General features: G+C 41.4%; 1 protein-coding gene across 1 annotated transcript; it reads left to right on the top strand.

Annotated features, from left to right (window-relative positions):
* The first annotated feature begins 1,835 nt into the window (after positions 1–1,835).
* Positions 1,836–20,416, top strand: LOC308284708 (alanine aminotransferase 2-like). Its single transcript, XM_080725426.1, has 11 exons — positions 1,836–2,295; positions 10,124–10,213; positions 10,478–10,586; positions 11,180–11,313; positions 11,819–12,062; positions 13,153–13,232; positions 13,725–13,861; positions 15,675–15,849; positions 16,304–16,459; positions 17,908–18,020; positions 19,820–20,416. Exons 1-11 carry the CDS (start codon positions 1,933–1,935, stop codon positions 19,908–19,910), a joined length of 1,692 nt encoding a protein of 563 aa, XP_080581552.1. The 5' UTR covers positions 1,836–1,932; the 3' UTR covers positions 19,911–20,416.
* Positions 20,417–22,404: the final 1,988 nt, after the last annotated feature.

Raw genomic sequence — 22,404 nt, 5'->3', positions numbered from 1 at the left:
AATGGTCCTTTAAGTCAGAGTAATGGCCTACTTCTTTAAACACTGACAACGTGGTGTGTAAGCAATAATAAGCTTACTAGCTTAATATTATTATATTATTTACTGTATATGACCAAGACTGTAAAGGAGTTGACAGTCATCACTTGGGGTTTACTGTTTCCCAAGTGTATGTCTATTTTAGTTGTATTCGACCTTTTTCATTACAGTGACGCAAAGTTTGTTATGCATTATACCATGTGGCCCCATTTAATACTTTATTAAAAGTATTGGCAAATTGGCCAAATACACACTTGTCAGTATACTTTGAGGACTGTTAGGGTCCATTTGTAGGCCTATACACTCTGCAATACAGACCCATAAGGGTTAATTTGGTTTCTAACTATCGGTCATTTAGCTGGGGACCTCCTGGAACCCCCTCAAGGACCCACATTGAGAAGAAACACTGGTCTACTAGTAGTCTATTCTTTCCTTAAAGCTGCACTATGTAACTTAACATTTTTTACCAATGATCTAATAGAGCCTGTCTGCTTGGGGGATGAATTGAATCTTGACCATTTGGTCAAATTTCGTGTCAGATCCTGTGTCTAGGTGAGACATGACTTTTGACACGCTCTCCATGTCTCAATAGAAGAGCAGGGGGACAAAATACAACCACCCCAATTGTAGAAGTTATATTAACAATCTACCAAAAAATACATAAAATTACAAATATAGTTCATGCCACTATGCAATATGGAGTGCACTTGCAGTGCACAGAATGTGTCCTCTTTGAGAAGAAATATCTTGTTCACTGAACATGATGTTATTGATACTGTATGAAATAGGTCACACAGGCTGATAAAGGAATTGTAATGACTTTGTCAAGGCACACGGATACTAAAAGTCACTTTGAGAAACAATGGTACAATGTGTACAGTACATAATTTTATCTCACATATTATCAGCATTAATATGATTCACAGCTTTGCTTTGTATGCTGTTATATGTGTGTGTGTATACTGTGGGTGTAAACAGTCAGATGTAGGTCGAATACTAGGCCCTCAGGCTTCAGTTTAACAGAGCAGAGGAGTAAAGTGACTGTCTACTCTCAGGTTCATTCTGCATTCCTACAAGCCCATCTGGGATTAGGTTGGAGGGGGTTGTGTGCTTATGTGTGGGTGTGTGCGTGTGCACGTGCGTGCGCACTTCAACCAATTTAGTTAACTAGTTATTACCCTGTCCCATAAAATGGTCAAGAATGCTTGAATTATAAAAGGAAATTTATTTACAGTGCATAGTGACTTGTCCACAGTACATTTGCTTGCGGAACTTTACTACGTGGGCTCACGGCCAAAATAGGAGGAGTAAGCTCTTTTATGCAGACAGAGTAGCATGTCTCCTCCCAAAACCAAGCGCGCGCTGGTCGTCCACGACAAAAGAAAAAGGAGACCAAGTGAAGAGAGAGAGAGAGAGAGTGAAAGTTTAGACGCTGCCCTGGTCTCCAGTCTCCACATATCTGACCCTGCCTCTCGGTAACCGGAGAAGTGAACCGGCTCTGATTGACAATAACGGTGGGTAGGATAATGGAACCAGAGGGGAGGGGGAAGGTGGTATTAGTTGCGCACACAAAAGGGGTGGTGGGGGTTCCCTCATGTCCCTATATAGTAGCCATGCGTGTCGTGTAGAAGAAGACATACAAGTCCAGGGTCATTCTAGGTGCAAACAACAGCAAACACTGGTTGGGGGGGCATCATCAGTCTGACGACCAAACGTTGATCGTTTACTGTAATTGTTGGAACTGGGAAGGTTCAAAGGTCTGCGCGGTTACGTTGTAGAAGTTTGGGTTTTGCTGTATTTGCACAACGGCACAGTCCTTTAGTGGAAGTACAGCGCGACGGTGGTCGCCAGGCAGCGCACAGCAACTACCCCTCTTCACAGTTCACACAGACTTTTATGACATTCACAGTCATGTCAGCGTCGCGGATGCAACTGTTGCCGTCTAGAGGCGTTCGTATCTTGACCAGGGCTCGGAATGATTTGGTTCTCGGCACCAGCGGCGGGGCGCAGCAGCAGTACCCCGCCGTCGCCCACCCTGGTCCGGGTGTCCGTTCAATGATTCCTCCCTTCTCTCCTCCTGCCAGAGCCCTTTCGGCGCTCCGTGGGATCGCCAAGGAGAGTATGGCCGAGAACGGAGTGGCGCCCCGGGGCAAGGTGTTGACCCTCGACACCATGAACCCCACCGTGAAGAAGGTGGAATATGCTGTGCGCGGACCCATCGTGCAGCGCGCCGTGCAGATTGAGAAGGAGCTGAGAGAGGTAGATGATGCATTGTCTTATTGGATGTCTTCTTTTTATCAATTATAATGAATCATACTTTAATAGGCTTTTCAAGCTGTGCTTTATGGCTGCTGGTAAGTGGTAACGCGCGTTTACCAGGCATTTCAGCCAGTGTGCCAGTGCCACGCTGGTCTATACGGGACGGTAGCCTATTGCATTGCATAATCCGCAGCACACACTGTACATTGAGTGTACACTCACTGCACTGTGTGTTATGTACAGTGAGTGGACAACTTGTTGGGTGATGTTGTAGTCGTGTCTCAACATTCGTTTGCTGATAACATGACTTCTTTTACCATGTTGAAATCGTTTCCTGTCCTCATGTCCTCATCATTTAGATGTCCAGCATCCTTTAAATTGTGATTTGTTTTTCATGCTTTTTTGTCTTTCATGTCATGTAATAAGCCTATTTCTGTGCAACACTTTGTTTACAAAAGTGCTATATATACATTTATTAGTTATTTAGTTATTAGTTATTATTATTATATTGCCTTGGCCTATAGCCTACTGTATATGGCTGTGGCAACATTAATGTTTTAAGATGCAGGTCTTGTAAATGTAGCCTATAGTTTTCAACTCATGTCAATGTATAGATCATTGTCCTCTAAACTTGAGGTGGGGGAGTAGGCTAAAATGTTATTATGCATAAACCTAATGTACAACTTTGATTTGCTCATCAGCTATCAAGAAAAGTTTTGGTTTCTGACACATGGAACTAATTAGGTATTGGCTAATTGTGGACGTGCCTGATGTCTGTTCCTTATCATGTGCTTGCAATTGACAGCACCAAAAGAGAACACTACATACATTGTGTGATCTTTTGGAAGTCTGCTCACACACACAATATTGTCAAAGTCCACTAGTTCGTAATGTGTATCTGGTGTTCAGGGAATTTTAAATAGCCTAATAATTAAAACACATATTTATGAGCTATTAGTCACTCACTCTTTATAAATATCATTTAAATAGCCTACATCAATTGTTGAGCAGATAGAGATTTTTTATTCTCCTTTGTCATTTTCTTTTATTATCTGTTATCTCTTTTATTGCTCCTTATTGTTTCCTTATGCGATCTCTTTATAGAGAGAGAACTTAAGGAAGAGGTGAAAGTCCATAGTCAACGAGACTGAGCTTCTTGTCTGTCTTGTTAATATCAACCCGTCACCATCTGACCCTGCAATGATGTTCAAACAGTAACCAGTAACCACTATCAGCACTATCTGTCCCAATCTGCACCCTCTCTTCCTTCCTTTGGGTCACGGCCCCATTTTTATGGGTCTCAAGTAAATATTAATTTTCATTTCCTAAAATGTTTTCTTTTTTTTTTAAATTATTATTATTTGATATATTTCAAATGATATTTTCTTAAGAATTTAATACATTTAAGAAATTCCATACTTTTTATATACTTAACAAGCTCATGTTAAGTGCATGTTGGTGGTGTATTATTTGATCATCAAGAAGTCCCAGTGAAACCATAGATGTTCCTCCTTCGCAGTAAAATCCTCTGTATTCATTAAGTAATAGTAATTCAGAGTGGGAGATAAGTGACCGTCACGTCGCATACACAAACTTTAGAAGGCAATCGTAACCAATCAGGAGGGAATATGGTAAATGGGACAGATCCATGTTGATGACATGACTTTAGAGATACTGTGTACCGCTTTGCGTGATTTTAGGCCAAAATCTCTTGGAGTAGTGTCCAAAAATGTGTTTTGCAAAAATCGTCCTGATGGTGGCGCTAGAAGAGGGCCATGTGAGAAATCAGGGAGGTTGTGAAATCAATGGAGGTTGTGATTTGCCATCCAAGGGGTGTGTGTGCAAGGTCTGGCATCTTAACAGTTAAGAAGAGATGAGTCAGGTGTTCACATTATGTGCTCAAATCCCATATCTATCATCATATGGGGCATAAACATTAGCCTACTTAGAAAGTGTGATGCAAGTACAGTTTACTTGTTTTATGACACCACCCTCCACCCATATGGTTGAAAGCTTGACGCAATCCGACAGACCATTTCAGTTTAGTTGCCCCACAAGACTGAATTGGTCAGCAGCGCGACCAAACGTCATACATTTAAACTAAGCAAGTCATTGACCTGTAATATACAGGTTTTTGAAGAATGTTTAGTTTTCACTGTCGCTGCACTTAGAATACACAAATAAGTGTGAACCTATAGTCATAATTGTATCACTACTGAGATATTTGTCATTTAAGGTATGACATATTGTGCAGCCCAGTGTGCACTCTGCACAGGCATGTGCACCTACACTATGTTTTTTCCTGCAAGAAAAGAAACCCTGTGGTTAAATCACTTCATCCATGAACTTCTCATCCTTTTTGCTTGATGAATTAAAAAGAAATGTGTTGCACCAGTTTCTAGTCTTCCTCTCTCATGCTACTTAGGTTGTCATAGAAACAAACGCTCAGTGTACTGAGTGCAGTCTAGTGTGCAATGTATCTTCTCTTAAGTGCTTTATTTAAGAAAAGGGTGAGCATGTGAACAAGGTATTTCCCAGGTGAAAGATGCACTGATGGCTGAGGGGGAGAAAGTAATGACAACATTGACCTTTATCCAGATGGTCTACGCCGGTCTGAAACCCTGCTCACCTACAGCCTGAGCCACAGTCCCCTCATTTATTCTCTCTTTATGCAAGTTAACTTTGAGTTTGTTTGATGAAGGTTTAAGATGCTATTTAAAATGCAGAAGAAATGTGTTCGTTCATTCAGTAACACAGTCTTTGTCTATTTTTTTTAATCTTTATACTTGAGGAAGTAATTTGTTATAATCTGTTCTACAGCCAGTAAATAACCCATCCAAACACCTGCAGCGTTCCCATGCTTTGTGATCCAAACAGCCTTCAGAGGAGAACACACTGAACCATTAGCTGTAGCAAGAATCTACCAATGTTCACTCAAGGGAAAATGAGTCTCACTGTATCCCAAAAATATATGTTGAAAATGAGTATCCCTAGGGATAGGTACCCTTGGGAGCATGAGACAGCTTGATCATGTACAATTACATCCCAAGCCATGATGTACTTGTACACCCCCTGGACATGACGTTAGTATGTTGCAGGGATTTACCCTCAATCCAGCCATTGATGCTGCGTGCCAAGCATGTATGGGAATTGGTTACCATTTTTGCCTTTAGTATGACTCGGCTGGGGATTGAACCCCAAACTCCCAATCTCAGGGTGGACACTTTATAATCACAAGGCCAGCTGGTTCCCCAGGGATGCCGCACAACAACATGTAAAAATCAAACTGATATACTCTGCTGTAAATTTAAGTATTGTTAATCAGAACAGGTGGTCAATCTTCTCATGTTACACTATTGCTGTTGTGGTGCTTTCTTCTTCAAGCTGGGCCACATTTTGTTAGCGTAGTTGTCTCTATTTTAGGAGTACCTGCCGTGCCAGCTTTGTATGGTGTTGGGTTACTTCCAGAATGCAGACTATAAAGCTTTCTTTATCTTGCTGCCATTTGTCTTGAATAATCTTGCGCGCGCGCACACACACACACACACACACACACACACACACACACACACACACACACACACACACACACACACATTAACTGTAATCCTAACCATAACCTCAATTTCACCCTCTTTGTATTTCCTTTCACAAATTGTTCCTCAGTTACAAAAGATTATTTTTTGTTTTACTTTTCTCGTATCTGGAATGTCTGGAGTCTCCCAGCAAGGAATGTACATAAGCAACTTTATGAGTAGGAATACACAATATATATTGGTCATCATATTAGTTTGGACGATAATCATGTAGATTATTATTCTATCAGACACATACCAAATGATTACCTATATTCTACACTGATACCTTCTGCACTGTTAATACCATGTTGATGCATTGATTAAAAAACCACTTGTGTTTACCTACCTATACAGGAGACAATTCTGTCTGCTATGAGGAATTAGGTCTCTGAAAGTGACATTGATTGATTGATTGATTGATTCAATACTTTATTAACACTTTGCAAACAGTACAGCAAGTAAAATTATACAAGCTATGCTAAAAGGATAACACAAAAAAGCCTTGATAGTCCGGCTGCCCCTGAGGTGGGGTATGAAATTTGGTATATCGTTTTTTTATTGGCCTAAAATGTTGTCTATACATACATTCATGAACCACCTGCTGACCGCCTGTCAGCATTGAGCAATTTTTTTATAGGGGGTAAATGTTCGGGTCCCATTCACTCACTACACTTTACTATAAAAGAAGTAGCATTTGAGGGGTCAAACTATAGGGTTTTTCATGATTCTGAATCCATTGCAAGCATTTGTTTTGCATTAAAAACAGCCCAACAAAACTATGGTTTAGTGATGAGTCATCACTTTTCACAGTTTTGTGAAGGCTGTTTTTAGCCCAAGGAATGTTTTTCATACAAAACAAATGCTTGCAATGGAGTCAGAATCATTAAAAACCCCAGTTTGATCCCTCACATGTTACTTAAAGCAGATTTTTGGGGGGTATTATTTTCCTCTATATTATAGTGTAAACCTCCACCGGCTGTCTGTCCGTCAGTCCGTCAGTCTGTATAGTAGGTGAATGTGACCTGAAGATACAACATTATGAAATGTAGCAAGATGCACTATATTTAAAAGAGAATCTAGCCATGGACTGTAGTGTTTAGTAGACCTAGTAAATCTAGTTTAATCTGCATCATTCTGCACCCTGCACCACAATTAGAGTATAATAACCTGTCTGGTGGACACCAATCAAATTGTGTAATTCTAAAGGCTGTACAGTGACTGTTCTGTAGCCTTTGTTCGGTGTTAATGAGCAGCTAGTGATGAATAGAAATGCTCCAAGTGTAACCATGGGAGATGGAATGATTGGATCGTTTCTGTCACATAATGTTTTCTGTGTTAAAGCAGAACATTTATATGTATTTGTGTATTTTGGGATCAAACTTCTAAAGATTAATGATGCCATATAAAGCAATGAAATAATGTTGTTAATGAAGGGATCAGTTTAAACTTTGCATGCAAGATTACACTTTAAAATCCTGTGACTCTAAAAATGTACAAATAGTTTCCATTTGTACATTCTCAGAGTTAAATTAACACTCTGGATTTAGCTTTTAGACTTTAGCCTCAATATGATGCGAAGCAGTGTTGGAAGGCCAAGGCCAAGGGCATAATATTGCGTGCTGGCCAAGCACCCCAGTCACTATTTAGGCTACAACAAGAGCATCCACTTTCACAGTGATTATTGTTAGTTTTTTAGTCTTTATCAGCGTAAAAGTATACATTCTGTAAAGGAACAAGCCTTCGAGAAAGTTCTCAGGGTCAGAGGATGTTTTTTGTTCAGTACAAAACTGTTTGTGATAAAAAAGGGTCCCCTCAGCATGAACGGGAGGAACCCTTGACCAAGGGATGTGATTGGTTTTTGTGGCGCTACACCTCTGCTGTGTGGCCAATGAGAGAGCAGGAGATTATTTTCTGAGGGCTGGATTGGACTGTACCTACCTCGCCCCTGTCTAGAACAAACAAAGATGCTGCTGTGAATGTTGTTGTATTACAGAGTCACTGTTTGTTACTCTTGTGGACGCCTGGCCGAGTGGACGGTCACTGTCACATTGTTTCAAACATCTGGTGTAGTTGGTGTGTGTGTGATGCACGCACACTTGTACTCTCATTCTGTTTGAAACATCTGTGTTAGTTCTATGTGTGTGTCACTGTGTGTGTGTGTGTGTGTGTGTGTGTGTGTGTGTGTGTGTGTGTGTGTGTGTGTGTGTGTGTGTGTGTGTGTGTGTGTGTGTGTGTGTGCGTGTGCGCGTTGTTGTCTCCACTGTTAAATTGCTTAACAGTTTTTTTGCTGGGCTAGGAAGAAGTAACACAGCTTGAGTCAGTGAATTCTCCAAATTCCTTTTTAACCAGCACTTTTCCATCTGCCTTGACACATTCAGTTCCCCCATGCTCTGCTGTAAATCATCATTTCCCCCAGCTGTAATCTGAGGTCACTATGAGTGAGGTTAGAAGAAGTCACTCTGTGCAGTATGTTTATGTGTCTGTGTGTTGGAGAAATTACATTATGGGAAAGATGTTGCATAGATTTCAAACTTTGGTCACTTTGGAGTGATTTGCTTTCTTTAAAATACTCAGGCAATGTCATCGCCTTAAGTATTTTATTTAGAGAATCAAGAATCATTTGTGTATTTCATTTTAAAAGTAGTTTCGCACAGTAACAGAATGTGCAATATTTGTGGTTATGGCCTGGCTATTAAAATGATAAAGGTTAGCAATAAAAGAAAAATAGGGTGCAATAGTCAGCTGGTCAATGGTGTTGGTCAGAGAATGGATGAGTGGAATGTATGGTGGGAAGTCTGTTGTATAGTGTACAACAATCACAAATGCAGCAATAAACTACTCAAATGGGTGGATGGAAGGCCAGGGATATCCTTCATATATCCCGGTTTTTCAGATAGAAAAATATCTAGGTCCACATGACAAAGATATCTAGTCCCCAGACCTCCACTAGGGGGACAAGCACACACACAGTAAAGTCTTCAGAGATATCCGGGTTCCATGTCTACATGGATCCAGTGAATCGGATATTGTTCAATGTCTCCACCTATTTATCCGGTTTCAAAAATATCCAGCTTCGCGGCTAAAATATCCAGCTTTGTGTGGCTGCAAGCCCCAACCGCACACAAAAATGTCTAGCAAATGTCTAGCTTCAGAAATATCCAGCTCTGTGTAGCTGGCACCTTATGTCTCTACCTCCGGATCCAGAGGGCCAAACATGTTTGTATGTATGTTAATAAAACGGCAATTTCCAAATGACAAACCATTTGTCAGTTACAAATTAAACAGATGGAAAACAGGTGTTTTTATTTAATACATCGATAACAGACATTTAATTTAGTCCACCGTAAAGAGTCATTTTACTCAAGGAGTATATTTAATCCAATCTAAAATATCTCTTGTTACACACTATCCAATAGCGGGATGTCTGGGATACCAAACAATGATTGACTTATGTGACTGTGCATTGTGGCATTGTTTCAGAGAGACTGTCACATGTCTGGAAGGCTTAATACTGGTATCCAGACAGAGGTCATTAAACATGTTCTGGAGTAAAAATAGATAATCCCAGAACTGCTTCAGATCTCTGACCCTGTTCATGTTGAAGTTTCATATTATACATGTATCTCAGTGGGACATGTAATGTTATAAACGTCCGATAAAATTATGCATATGATAAAGCTGTTTTTGTGTGAATACATTTTTATGTTGTCCAATCTGTATGGTAAGAGTATATTAATACAATATAACTTGGGGTGGTTGGTTATATTTAGTCTCCCTGTATGGTTTGATACACATTTTGAACCTGTGTCTAAATTACATTTCTTCCCTGAGCGAGCAGGCAGGCACTATTAGCTCAGTGGTAAAAATTTCAGAACTTGTGCGGGAGACTCATGTTCAAATTTGAGGTAGAATAGGAAAGTTAGCCTACATAGTGCAGCAGTTGTCCGGAGTCCCCCAGGGTCTATTAGGCCCCCCAGTTTCCCCCTCTACACCAAATGTCTTCACCAAAATTAGCCGATCTACAACCTAACAACACATCGCAAAGCAATCAGGGCCAGTTCTAAGGGTTGTAAACATTTTACAACCATGTTACAGTTGGGTGATGCAGTAGCCTGATGCTACTGCAAGACCTTTTGTGTTTGTATTGTGTGTTTTACAGTAGGTATAACTGTGCCAAAATGCATAGTGTCCTATTCATTTGTGTTTCTGCACTTTTCCCATGTCAACCTGTTCTCTGTTCTGTCCTTCAGGGAGTGAAGAAACCTTTCGATGAAGTCATCAAGGCCAACATCGGCGATGCCCACGCCATGGGTCAGCAGCCGATCACTTTCTTCCGTCAGGTCTGTACCTACTATAAGCCTCCTGTACTGTTCCCACACAGTAAAATCCTCAGTGGTCATTTAACAACAGATTTCTACTTTGTGTGTAGTATCTAAATTTAGGACCTTTGTTCTGTTTTACTTGGGAAGCTTTTTTCCTCTGCTGTGCCATCAATCAGTATCTTCTGCGCACTGCAGATTTAGGTGCACTGTTTCACTTTTGGCTTATTACGTGGGTCCTTCTGTGTCCTGTGTCTCTTATCTCTTTTATCTTCTCTCTTCCAGGTCCTAGCACTCTGCTCTTACCCAGAGCTCTTAAATGACAACACATTCCCAGAGGATGCCAAAAGTAGAGCAAGGCGCATCCTGCAGTCTTGTGGAGGGAGCAGTATGGGTGCGTAATGTATATGTGAGAGCGTTTGGAGGGTCACATTCATAGCCAAACATAAGGTGTGCTGTGCATTTTGCACCTGTGCTTTGTAAGTTTGCTGAGGGCTACGGGGAATGGGATGAGTTATGTATTCTTAGAGACCATCCCTCACTTTACCACCACCAATGATTTTTTTTGCATTGCGTTTGGGATAAATGAAGAAAATAAGCTGCGTAGCAAACAAAGGCTTATGATATTAACAAAATAATTACTCGAATCAACACTTTTATTATGGATTTTTGACCCACACAGCCAATTATTCCAAGTAAATAAAAAAGGAGCTTACAACTGCTTAACAATCCAGTTGAGATATATTAATTGGTGCAAATTACACTATGTCATAGAAAAAAAAGAAAACCTCTCTTAGTCCTATGTGAACAACAGATCTTGTTCTCTGCATGTACAAAAGAAAACGCTATAGTAAAAAAGCATTGGAAACTATTGAGGGAACTCATTTTGAACTCACTTGTCAAATGTAGGATTATAAACTGTAGCACTGCAGTATGAGTAAGTGACTTGTCATAATCTCTGCAAACATCTCCCTCTGTCCCCCTCAGGTGCCTACAGTGCCAGCCAGGGCATAGATTGTGTGCGTCAGGATGTGGCCAGCTACATTGAGCATAGGGACGGTGGCATTCCCTGTGATCCGGACAACATCTACCTCACCACAGGGGCTAGCGATGGCATTGTGGTACAAAAAAAGCTCTTTTATATGAAATTATATTTGAGTTGATTTTTTTTATTTTGTTTGAAATGCAGTTTGATATGTGATAAATCCATGCCTTGTACACTTTTATTATTTACAGGGTTTATTGGCATATAACTAAAAGGAGTAGTTCACCCCCAAAATGATTTTTTTTCCTTCTATACTCACACCATGGAGACTTGAGTTCAAGAATATTTTTAGTTTTTTGTTGCATTCCTTAAACAATAATTTGAATAGAATAAATGTACCCCCATTGATTCCGGATGGGGACCCATTTGTGTCCTCATCCGGAATCAATGTGGGTAAATTTACTATAATAAATCTTTTGCCTTAGGAATGCGACAAATACAAAAAAAAATGTTTTGAACTCAAATCTCCATGGCGTGAGTAGTAAGCAATAGAAAATATTACACTTTGGGGATGAACTACTCCTTTAAAACTATTGTGCCGATCTCTCACTAATTTGGGTTCCCCTGTCCGTCTGTCTCAGACCATGCTAAAGCTACTGGTGTGTGGTGAGGGCGAGACACGCACAGGTGTGATGATCTCCATCCCCCAGTACCCGCTGTACTCGGCTGCCCTGGCTGAACTGGGTGCAGTGCAGATCAACTACTACCTGAATGAGGACAAGTGCTGGAGTATGGACCTCAGCGAGCTGGAGCGCGCCCTGGAGGAAGCCAGACGCCACTGCAACCCGCGGGCCCTCTGCGTCATCAACCCTGGGAACCCCACCGGTAAGCTTCATCATGTCACACAGTATTGTCTCAAATTATCGCTACTATTTCTGGCATTAAAGCCTTACATATTTAGCCCGCTGACTGTCTATCTCTATACCCTATGAGATAAATATATAATTTTTACATCTAACAGTTTACTTTAGCATGTCCTATGATATGGTTTCTTTGGGTTTTGTAATTCATTAACTTCTGTGTTTCAGGCATTATCAGCTGTTCTCCGTAAATATATTTCCCATCAGTAGTTTTGTTTTGATACTCATATGGACAATTTCATAATATCCATAAAGATTTCCCATCTGTGCGGTTTTGTTTTGAGTCACTTTAATTTTCTAACTCTCCTTAATGGGGCAAGAGCGGATTTTGCACGTTGTAATAATACATTTTGTAATGTATTCATTGTTATCATGTATGATCATACAATTTTCCCCTGCTATAATATTTTTGATTCTTGAGGATTCGATTCCTTTCGGTACAATATGTGATAGATAATCCCCCACATGATATATTATTTTGTGGTAATCTTTTCTTAAAGTTATGTAATAGTTAGTATATTTAAATGCATTTTATAGCACTGACTGATTTGAAAAGTCTTGCCTAAAGTAGTCCATGTGTGGGGTTGATGCTCATTAGGAAAGGTTAGGTTATTTTCATTCTGACCACTGTGTTTCTAAAAGTTTGGCACGTCCAAAGATATGGGTTTCTGGCTGGAGTTTGTAACTTAATATCTGTGTTTCAGTCAGATCTGTTTCAGTCATATCTGTTCTGTAAATATATTTTCCATCAGTAGTTTCATTTTGATACTCAATAAAAATCCCTTTTCATTTTCTGTTCTTGAGTCTGGAATAGATAATTTCATAATATCCATTTATTTTCCCCCTTCTGTGCAGTTTTGTTTTGAGACACTTTCATTTCCAGTCTACTCACTGCTTCTCATTGATGGGTATGGGCACATTGGGCAGTACAGAAACATGCCTACTTCTCTTATGAGTCAATAGAGGGCAGCAAAGGAGTCATCATGTATCATTCATCCTGATCATTTCATAGAACTTTCCGTGGTATAATGGAATAATCTTTCTTTTATACGCAGGTCAAGTTCAGACCAGGGAATGCATTGAGGAAGTGATCCGATTTGCTGCAAAGGAGGGCCTCTTCCTAATGGCTGATGAGGTACTTTAACCACTTCAATCCTGGCATCCCTATTTTGTGCATGTCAAAAAAATGTATTCATTTATTTATCAGTAGTCAAATCTTTTCCAAAAGATCTACAAGCTCACAACACATTGCAATGCGTTGTGAGCTTGTAAATCAGCTAGTTTTGCTATTTGTTGTATGACTAAGTAAGTATATAGGGCTTAAGTGGTTTAATCATCAATAACTAACACTATGAATAACATTGGTTTAGTATACTAGCCCTTACCCGTTCAAAGATATGAGCTCCAAAATGATGTGCAGTGTGTGGGTTATGGGATGTGCACTGTGCACACAGTATATGAGGGATGGAAAGTAACTTTAACTGGTGCTTGCATGATGTAGGAGCATCAATGTAAGAAACCCGTTTCGTTTAATGGCTACAGAGATACTGTAACATTGGTTTTATTATCCACTTCGCTGTTTTACAGCATGTTCTACTATGTTAAATGTGTCTTTCCTGTCATTCAGGTATACCAGGATAATGTGTATGCTGACGGTTGCAAGTTCCACTCCTTTAAGAAGGTATTGTTTGAGATGGGACCTGAATACTCGGATACAGTGGAACTGGCATCCTTCCACTCCACCTCCAAATGTTACATGGGAGAGTAAGTCACCTTACTTTGACATGTCATCAAACTACTGTAATCCAGTAGTTGCACTGCACATTAATTTATCCTGATTACTGCAGCTAATACGACACTCACAGTGTACTAACTTAACCCTAACCTTTTTCTGACATATTATATTATATGAAGAAAAAAAATACACAAAAGAGGTTCTGTCATCATATCAACCACACCTTTTGAATAGGGTAAAAACAAACCATTCCTATTATCTTTCAAATGCTGTTTGACCCAGTATCTTTTAAATTGTTGGCTACTTGGGGATTTGATACGTTTGCTATCGTGTAGTCTCGCATATCCAGACCTTTCACAGCTCTGCCCAATCTGCGGGGCGGGGAGAATGGGCCGGAGAGTCTGGCTATGTGAGACCAGCTATTATGTAGCAGTAAAGAGGCTGTATATAGTCTGATCCATGGCGCCTCTAGCTGCTGTGCACTTTCAAACACCATGGGATCCAAGAGCCATTTAACCATTTATTGAAAGGTTGGATGAATGCTTTTATGGTAGTGGTTCTCAAATGGGGTCCGGGTGGGGGTTCCAGGAGGTCCCCAGCTAAATTAGTTGATATAGCGTCAAAATCATAGCCAAGCTATCACTTTAATCTACAAGCTCACACCACAATGGAGTGCATTGTCAGCTTGTAGATCTGCTTTTTTTATTTGAAAATGATTGACAGGGGCTGTGGTGTTTATGGCAAACACCACATATAGACACTGCGTGTCACTCCCCTTTTCTGTTTCCTGTCTATCTCAACTGTACTATCCAAATGAAGGCAGAACAACCCCAAAAAAGAAAATGTTTGACACATTTGGGATATTTATTTTAACATTTTAACTCATCTGGTGCCGATCCCGAACTAGTTCGGCTTTATTTCAATCCAATACAATCTTTTTTTTATTAATTCACTTACCCCGAGCTGCTTGTAGAGTCGTGGGTGGTCCTGGCTCGCTAGCCGTTCTACTCAGTCCGACGATATATTCCATTAAAAATGGTTTAAAATACATTTTTGAGCTCCCCAATGTTCACCCGATGTTCGGCGCCGCTTCCGATGAGTACACGAGTGTGCCGATCCCGAAGTAGTTCGGCTTTATTTAATTAAATGAATAAAATGATAAGAGGCCTTCTGAAACCTGGCCTGATTTTTCTAGCTACTAGCCGAAAGCTAGCAACCTCCCGGCCGGCCGTAATTTGCGAACGCAATCGCCAATCTCCGCCTAATCCAATGAAAGACCGCATCTTTAAAGGCTTATATCTCTTTTTTGTGTTTTAGGAAAGCGGCGCGAGGTTTATTTACGGCGAAATCGCCCAAAAATGATCTTTTAGGTGACAAAATGGGAATAGCCATTCTGTTAGCATCTTCATCCGGGACATTTCCATGCCGTGCATGAACGTGAGCACGTCAGGTCCTGGAAGGTGAAGTCCTGGAAGCTAAAGCGCTCGCCTATGAGAGATGCGCTGGCATTCTTTGGCCCCTAGAGGGCGCTGGCACTCAAAGAGTTAACAACACAAAATTTGTATTGGAGATGCATGCATGGATGTTACACAGAGATTGGTGTCCTCCACAAATGTGTGACCACAGCGCGTATAGTTGCATGGTTGATGACTTGATGTTGCATAGATATTGGTGTACGGGGCTTTTGGTGTGACACATTGGTTGCTTTTCTTGTTTTTCTTTTTTTATCGGTCACCATTAACCGTTAGCACTTACCGGTAACCAATTTCTTATCGGTTAAACGGTAACGGTTAACCGTTGGCCACCCCTATTCACTTCAGAGCATCTTTTCCTGTTATCCAGGTGTGGATTCCGAGGCGGCTACATGGAGATTATCAACATGGACGCTGAGGTGAAGGCCCAGTTGACCAAGCTCGTGTCAGTCCGTCTGTGTCCCCCTGTTCCTGGACAGGCCCTTATGGATCTGGTGGTCAACTGTCCCCAGCCTGGGGAACCCTCCTATGAGAACTTCATCAAGGTGATTCAATCAGACTCCCACAACTCCTTGTTATAATATATCCTTGCTGTCAGGCTGAAACCTTGTATCTCCATATTCCCTACGGGTCTGTCTGTGGATTTTATAAATATTTAACCAATGAAAAGTATTAAAAGGAGCACAGATTCCTTTTTACTTTCCTGAAAAGTAACAGTTTTGGATAGATTTTCAACCAACAACAACAATATGCTTGCAGTCATCATTCTTCACAGAGGCTGCTTTAAATTAAAGCAGCGAGAGGCTTAAGTAATGGAGTCTGTTAAAACGGTTGAGCGATGTTTAATTATCACTGTGATTAGGTTGTATCTTTATCACAGACTAGCAATGTTCCTAACTCTTCTTTATTGCTTTCTCTTTCTCTGTGATGAACTACTCTTTCCCTAAATTCTACCCTCTCTCTCTGTCTTCTTTGCTCCATCTCTCTTTCCTTATCCAGGAGCGCACCAACACCTTAAATGTCTTGGCAGAGAAGGCCCAGCTGACGCAGGAGATTCTAAACACAGTGCCTGGGATCAGCTGTAACCCTGTGCAGGGTGCTATGTACTCATTCCCCCGCATCACCATCCCTGAGAAGGCTATCAAAGAAGCCAGGGTCAGTCTCATACTCATAATGCTCCATGACTGTGACAAATCAAGAGTAAAGCCCTTCATCCTGTGGGGAGCCGGAGCATGAATGTGGTCAACAAGTTTCACTGCAATCTGCCGTTTAGACTGTGAGATACTGTATGTTGTGTGCAAGTGAAAATGTTGGCCTAAGCGTGGTGCTAGAGCAGTTGTTGTGGTTCTCAAACTTTTTCATGTCAAGGACACTAAAATTGATGTATTTGGCCACATACCCCCCAAAATAGCAGATATGCAAGCTCACTGATAGCCGTGATAAGGCTAGTTTTGAATAGCCAAAGTGCCTCAAGGACCCACTTTGAGAAGCACTTTGCTAGAGGAATGGCAGGGGGTCACCACAATGAATTAAGAGGGTTAATTCTCCAGAGAGCATGAAGGTGCACAGCAAATCCCATGGCAATCCAGCCTTGGGATGGGAATGCTAATTAAATATCATTGTTGTCAGGTGGAAACCTTGTATGTCCAAAACCGTTTTTATTCATCATTTATAAAAAAATAAAAAATAAAACGATTTAAAATAGTGAAAATAGCAGATCTACAAGCACACGCCTCGCACCAGTTTTGGGCGATAGTTTTGTGCGGTGAAGCAGGACTTTGCTTTACGAAAAAAAAACACATTTTGAAACTTGGAGTGACGATATGATCAAAAACTTGTGCAAAAATTACACTTTAGGTCAGGGGTGTGCAAACCTTTCAGGCAAGAGATGTACCTTTTCCAAGCAAGGCTGGTGAGATCTACCTTCACCAGACCAGACCAGTGAAAACGACCTCCGCCTTTACATCTTATTATAGGCTGCTAATTAGAATTATGCAAACTCTGAATGAATCAGTAGTGTAATATAATAAAGGCTAGATAAATTATGAAAAAAATATTGTGCAAATCAAGCAATAATGCAAAACATATGGGACCTTTAAAATACTGACAACAGCACTTTGATCCAGTTTCATTTACGGTACAAATATAGACCTACATACCGGTATGGTTGAGATTTCAGTTCCTTGTTTCTCTCTGTGTCCTTGTAAAATGATTGTGGTTTGTCTCAATATGTGTTACCAAATTCCCTTTCACTGCACAATTGTTGCTGATACAAATACATTTTTCATTCGACATGAAGAAAAAATGCTGTCTGAACTCATTCTCAGTTGTTATGTTATCTCATGTTGTTATGTATTAGATGTGGTTGGAAAGCAGGAGTAGCCTTAAAAAGGGTAACATACCTGGACCAATGATATGCTGCCTGGGTCAATCCTGTGTTAAATTGCTCTGCACTAATAAGCCTATGCATTTTTGGGGTTTGGATAGTGGAGGCCTGGAGGGTGATATGAGGGGATGTTTACCTGCTGTAGGTAAGAGAACCTCCAGTACCATTGTGAGATGGTTCACGACATGTCTGTGTGTGTTTTGTTTGTTGTGTGCAGGCGATGGGCCAGGCTCCAGACATGCTCTACTGTATGAAGATGCTAGAGGAGACTGGGATCTGCCTTGTCCCCGGGAGCGGCTTCGGCCAGAAGGACGGAACATACCACTTCAGGTACAGGGTGCATCCATTCCCAACCCATCAACCTGTGGGCTATCGCAAGTGGCCCCCCCAAATAACTGGCAAAACCTAATGATAATATAATAATAATGTGTAGGAAAAAGAACTGTCATAATTGGAAATTGTTGTTCTACTGATAAATGGTATACATTAGTCCCATTGATCCAAGCCAGAACACAATCAATTAATCATTAAAATAAACATGCTCTGTAAAACAATATTGCAATAAAATCAGTGGTCAAGATTTTCAAGAGGGCCCTGATCCAGAAAAGGATAGGAACTGCTGACTTAGAGCATTAATTATAATATTATCATGCCTCTGCCCTCTTAATAAGCCCCCTTCACATGACAAGCATCAAAATCCCACAGCACTGATGTTGGCCTATCTCACCGCATGGCTAACCCTCAGTGATGCACAGCGCTCAAAGTTCAACAAATATGAACTTGGATCCTGTTTGTTCTGACCTTTCAAAGCGCAGCCAATGATTTCACAAGGCCAGGTTTAATGATTAAGACTGAAAAAATCTTTACTTCAACCTTGGGTACATCGTGTACTGATCTATTGGTATCTGCAAGGTGTTCTTTACTTCCAATCACTTATTACTGTATGTGCAAGACCCTGCCTTGCCTTGATGCAGAGCCCTGCACGGGTCCAATTTTGACAACCCGCGCCCTGGATAAAGTAGAACAACCTTTAAAACCAATCATAATCATTTAAAATCGTATCATGATCTGTCACAATAGCTTGTTGCTGCTGCTGCTTTCTGCCTCCGCTGCTTTGTGCAGTTGTATTTGTCATACGATGGTGTCGCGCATTGAAAATATCAGAGCTACAAGCTCACAACATGTCGGAACTTGCAGCTTTGTGAGCTTGCATGTCTGCTATGCTCGACACGCACCGGCATACGGCGAAGCACATATCCAGCTTTTCACAGCTGAAGGGAACTCCACTTGCTGTCTGTCTGTCTGTCTTGGTTCGCTCATCACTGTTTAGGCTATACTGTTATGATGATAAACAGCCCGAGCTAATCTAAACCAAACCGGACCCATGTGACCATAATAAAAAAGGGATCGGAACTCCTAATAGTCGTGGAATCACGTGGATGTTATACAATCATGCACCTTTATGATCACAGCAATGGATGTGGTTGAATTGGACAAGTTGATTGCAGGCAAGTCATCCTTCCTTGCGCCCCATCATCATGACATAAAACAAACACAGTCCCTCAGACTTGTAGGTTTGCATATTAAGTTTTAATGAGATGTAGGCTAAAGCCCAAATCATCTTAGTTTGGGCAACTACATCGTGCTAGGCAAGCAGATCACTCGCGGCCACTTTATTCAGTTGTGTGTCGGTGTGTGCTCCACCGGCTGCCGCCGCTCCATGTGTGTGACTTGACGTTTAGGTGGAAACAGTGCTGTATGCAGGCTGTGGTTCTGTCCTGCTGCTCACTGTGTGCGCTCTTGTGACGTTTCACAGTAAAATGTCACCCGCCCGTGTTTAGTCGCACACCGCCGTCCCCGCACCCGCACATTTATAATAGTATATATTCCGCCCGTCTCCACCCGTCAAACACGGGTACCCGTCGGGTACCCACGGGGCCCCGACCCGTTGCAGGGCTCTGACTTGATGCTAGTCGTGAAATGGACTTTCCTCCTTCAGTTGACTGCATTACCGTTTCATCATCACCAACACAAAGCTTTGTCGTCAAAGCATTTGATGCATAAAAGGTTTCCAAATCCACTGTGTATGCTTACCCTGACCGTTGTTCTCCTGGCCTTCCCCCATACAGGATGACCATCTTGCCACCAACAGACAAGCTCAAGATCCTCCTGGACAAAGTGAAGGAGTTCCACCGGAGGTTCACAGAGCAGTATTCTTAAATAGCCTCATTCCTTCCTCTGACCCCCTGCAGCGGAGCCCAGACCATTACAATCTCATCCCATCAGAAAGAACACAACTAGTGCCTTTGACACCGCCGAACCCGGGGTCTCTAATGATGATGCACTTTAGCCACTACAAGATTCACATGTAGACATACATGGACTGTTAGTACAAAACAAAAGAAAAACACTTGAGACTAGAAGAGATGAAGTTAAAAAGAAAAAAAGACCATGTGTAGTTCTTTGTAAGGGACAATTTTTGATACTGCATATGTGACTTTTATCTGTGTCATTTCAGTTCTGAAGTATGTTTGCCTAAAAAGGTGTTTGTATTTGTCCGTACGAGAGTGACCAAGTCTGTTTCCACGTAATTTACTCTTGGTTTTATTATGTCATTGCTGCCAACAAACTTTAACCAGGGCAACATGCAGGACAGACCCTTGTACTGTATGCAATCATTAAAAGCTGATTTTATATTTTATGAATAAAAGTAAAGATATACTGTGTCTTATTGTTAATTAATTACCCAGCTATTAGTGTAAGTGTTGATGTACAATCTGTTGTGGTAGCATGATTCACCACCAGGGGGCACACTTGATGCACAAACTTGTTTAATTGAACAGCGTCATGACTTCAACCCACCACTCAACACAAACGTGCCCTTTTTATGAACTCAAATGACAATTTCTATGATTTCAGTGACACATACTCAATCACAATCACATACTTGAATACTTATATTTGTATATGTTTTTGTGGAGTTTGTAAGTTGAATTCTCCTGATTCCATTGCGTGGGCCTTATACTGGTTGAGGACTAGGAATGAGAGACAGTCGTCATGTCTTTTTATCTCCTTGGTTACTCTCCTAAGGGAAAGAGGTGTCTAAGGCCTCTCTCTCTAGGTGGATTGGGGAGGCTATCAGGGAAGCCTATGGCAATGCTCAGGTTCCTCTGACCTCGTTGGCGTATTTTAGTCTTACAGGTGGCTGCCTCCTCTTAAGTGACAATGGGACGGTGGGTACAGTCTCTTCTCTTTTTCCAAGTGACAATGGGACTTTTTCCTTCCATGAGCAGTGGGTTTGGTTGGTCTGGTGAAGGGGGACCCGTTACCTTATAAGGCAGACTTATTCTGCTCATTGGTTATGCAAAATGGTAAATGGTGCATTTATATAGCGCTTTTAATCCAAAGCGCTTTACATAGATTGTGCATTACATTCACCCATTCACACACACATTCATACACCGGTGGCAGAGGAAGCCATGCAAGGCACCAACCTACTCACCGGAGGCAATTAGGGGTTCAGAGTCTTGCCCAAGGACCCTTCGACATTAACTCAGGGGGAGCCCGGATTCGAACTGGGAACCCTTCGGGGATTTATACCCTTCGTGCTCTAATACCAGTTTCTCTACCCCTGAGCTATGCCGCCTGGACATTATACTATGTCACATGGACTCCAAACCTTGCCACTATGTGCCAAGCTGGGAGGCATTGGGTACCATTTTATGGTCTTTGGCATGTCTGGTCCATAGCGTTGGAAGGAGTAAAGGAGAACTCCTTCAAACGCTATGGACTCATGGTGGCCTTCAACCAGGCTGGTTGAAGGCTACCATATTTAATAGTCACTATAAGGATGAAGATACTATATGGGTTATTTACTTAGTGCTTGAGTAGCTCTAGTCCATACTGCCCTACAAAGGCAGAGTGCAGTAACTACGTTTTCGAATTTCACCAAAAAATGGGTTTAAAAGTGTTACAGCTTATCAGCCAAATGATAAAGATATAAAAGTGATATTACACTGATTGTACATCTGTTCTTGAGGTAATTGTTCATCCCCCAATATCATGAAGGCTAATTTGACCGTTGGGCGACACAAATAAGTCGGTGTGTCCCAAAACGTAGTTACTGCACTCTGCCTTTGTAGGGCAGCATAGCGTGAACTCCCAACGCTATGGACCAGAGCTAGTGCTTGAGCTGCTTCTCTATATAGGCCCTACTCTATATTGTAAATATAAATATAGATTTATTTGACAGTTATTGCGACCGAAGGTCGCAGTATACCATGAGAAATGTCGCAGCTTGTCCGTCCGTACAAGAAGTGATGTCTCGTGACATCACGTGACATCACCTCATCAAAGATCAAACCCTGGATAGCTATGTCAGTCATTCAGTCTATGGGTTGGTTCCCTTGTCAATGTGACATCACAGGTGATATCACAGGTGACATCACATATGTAAAAGTCTGTATCCCTTTTATGCCCATATATGAAGATTCCTGAAGACTCCCTAATCGGGAGATAAGTGCCCGTCAGGTCGCGTGTGACGTGACGTGACGTGACATGACGTGATGTGACGTGACAGACTGACAGCGGGTGGAGCTTATGCCCAAATATGGAGATCCCCAGGCATCAAACCCAGGCCCTAACTTGCCAAGGCCCTGCTTGGCTTTAAATTTTAACATACGTTTTATGCCCATATATGGAGATCCCTGTCCCA

This window comes from Nannobrachium achirus (genome assembly GCF_963921795.1).
Source record: "Nannobrachium achirus genome assembly, chromosome: 5".
Classification (NCBI taxonomy): Eukaryota; Metazoa; Chordata; class Actinopteri; order Myctophiformes; family Myctophidae; genus Nannobrachium; species Nannobrachium achirus.
The sequence above is the reverse complement of the archived record's forward strand: the minus strand, read 5'-3'. Positions and strand labels throughout refer to the sequence as shown.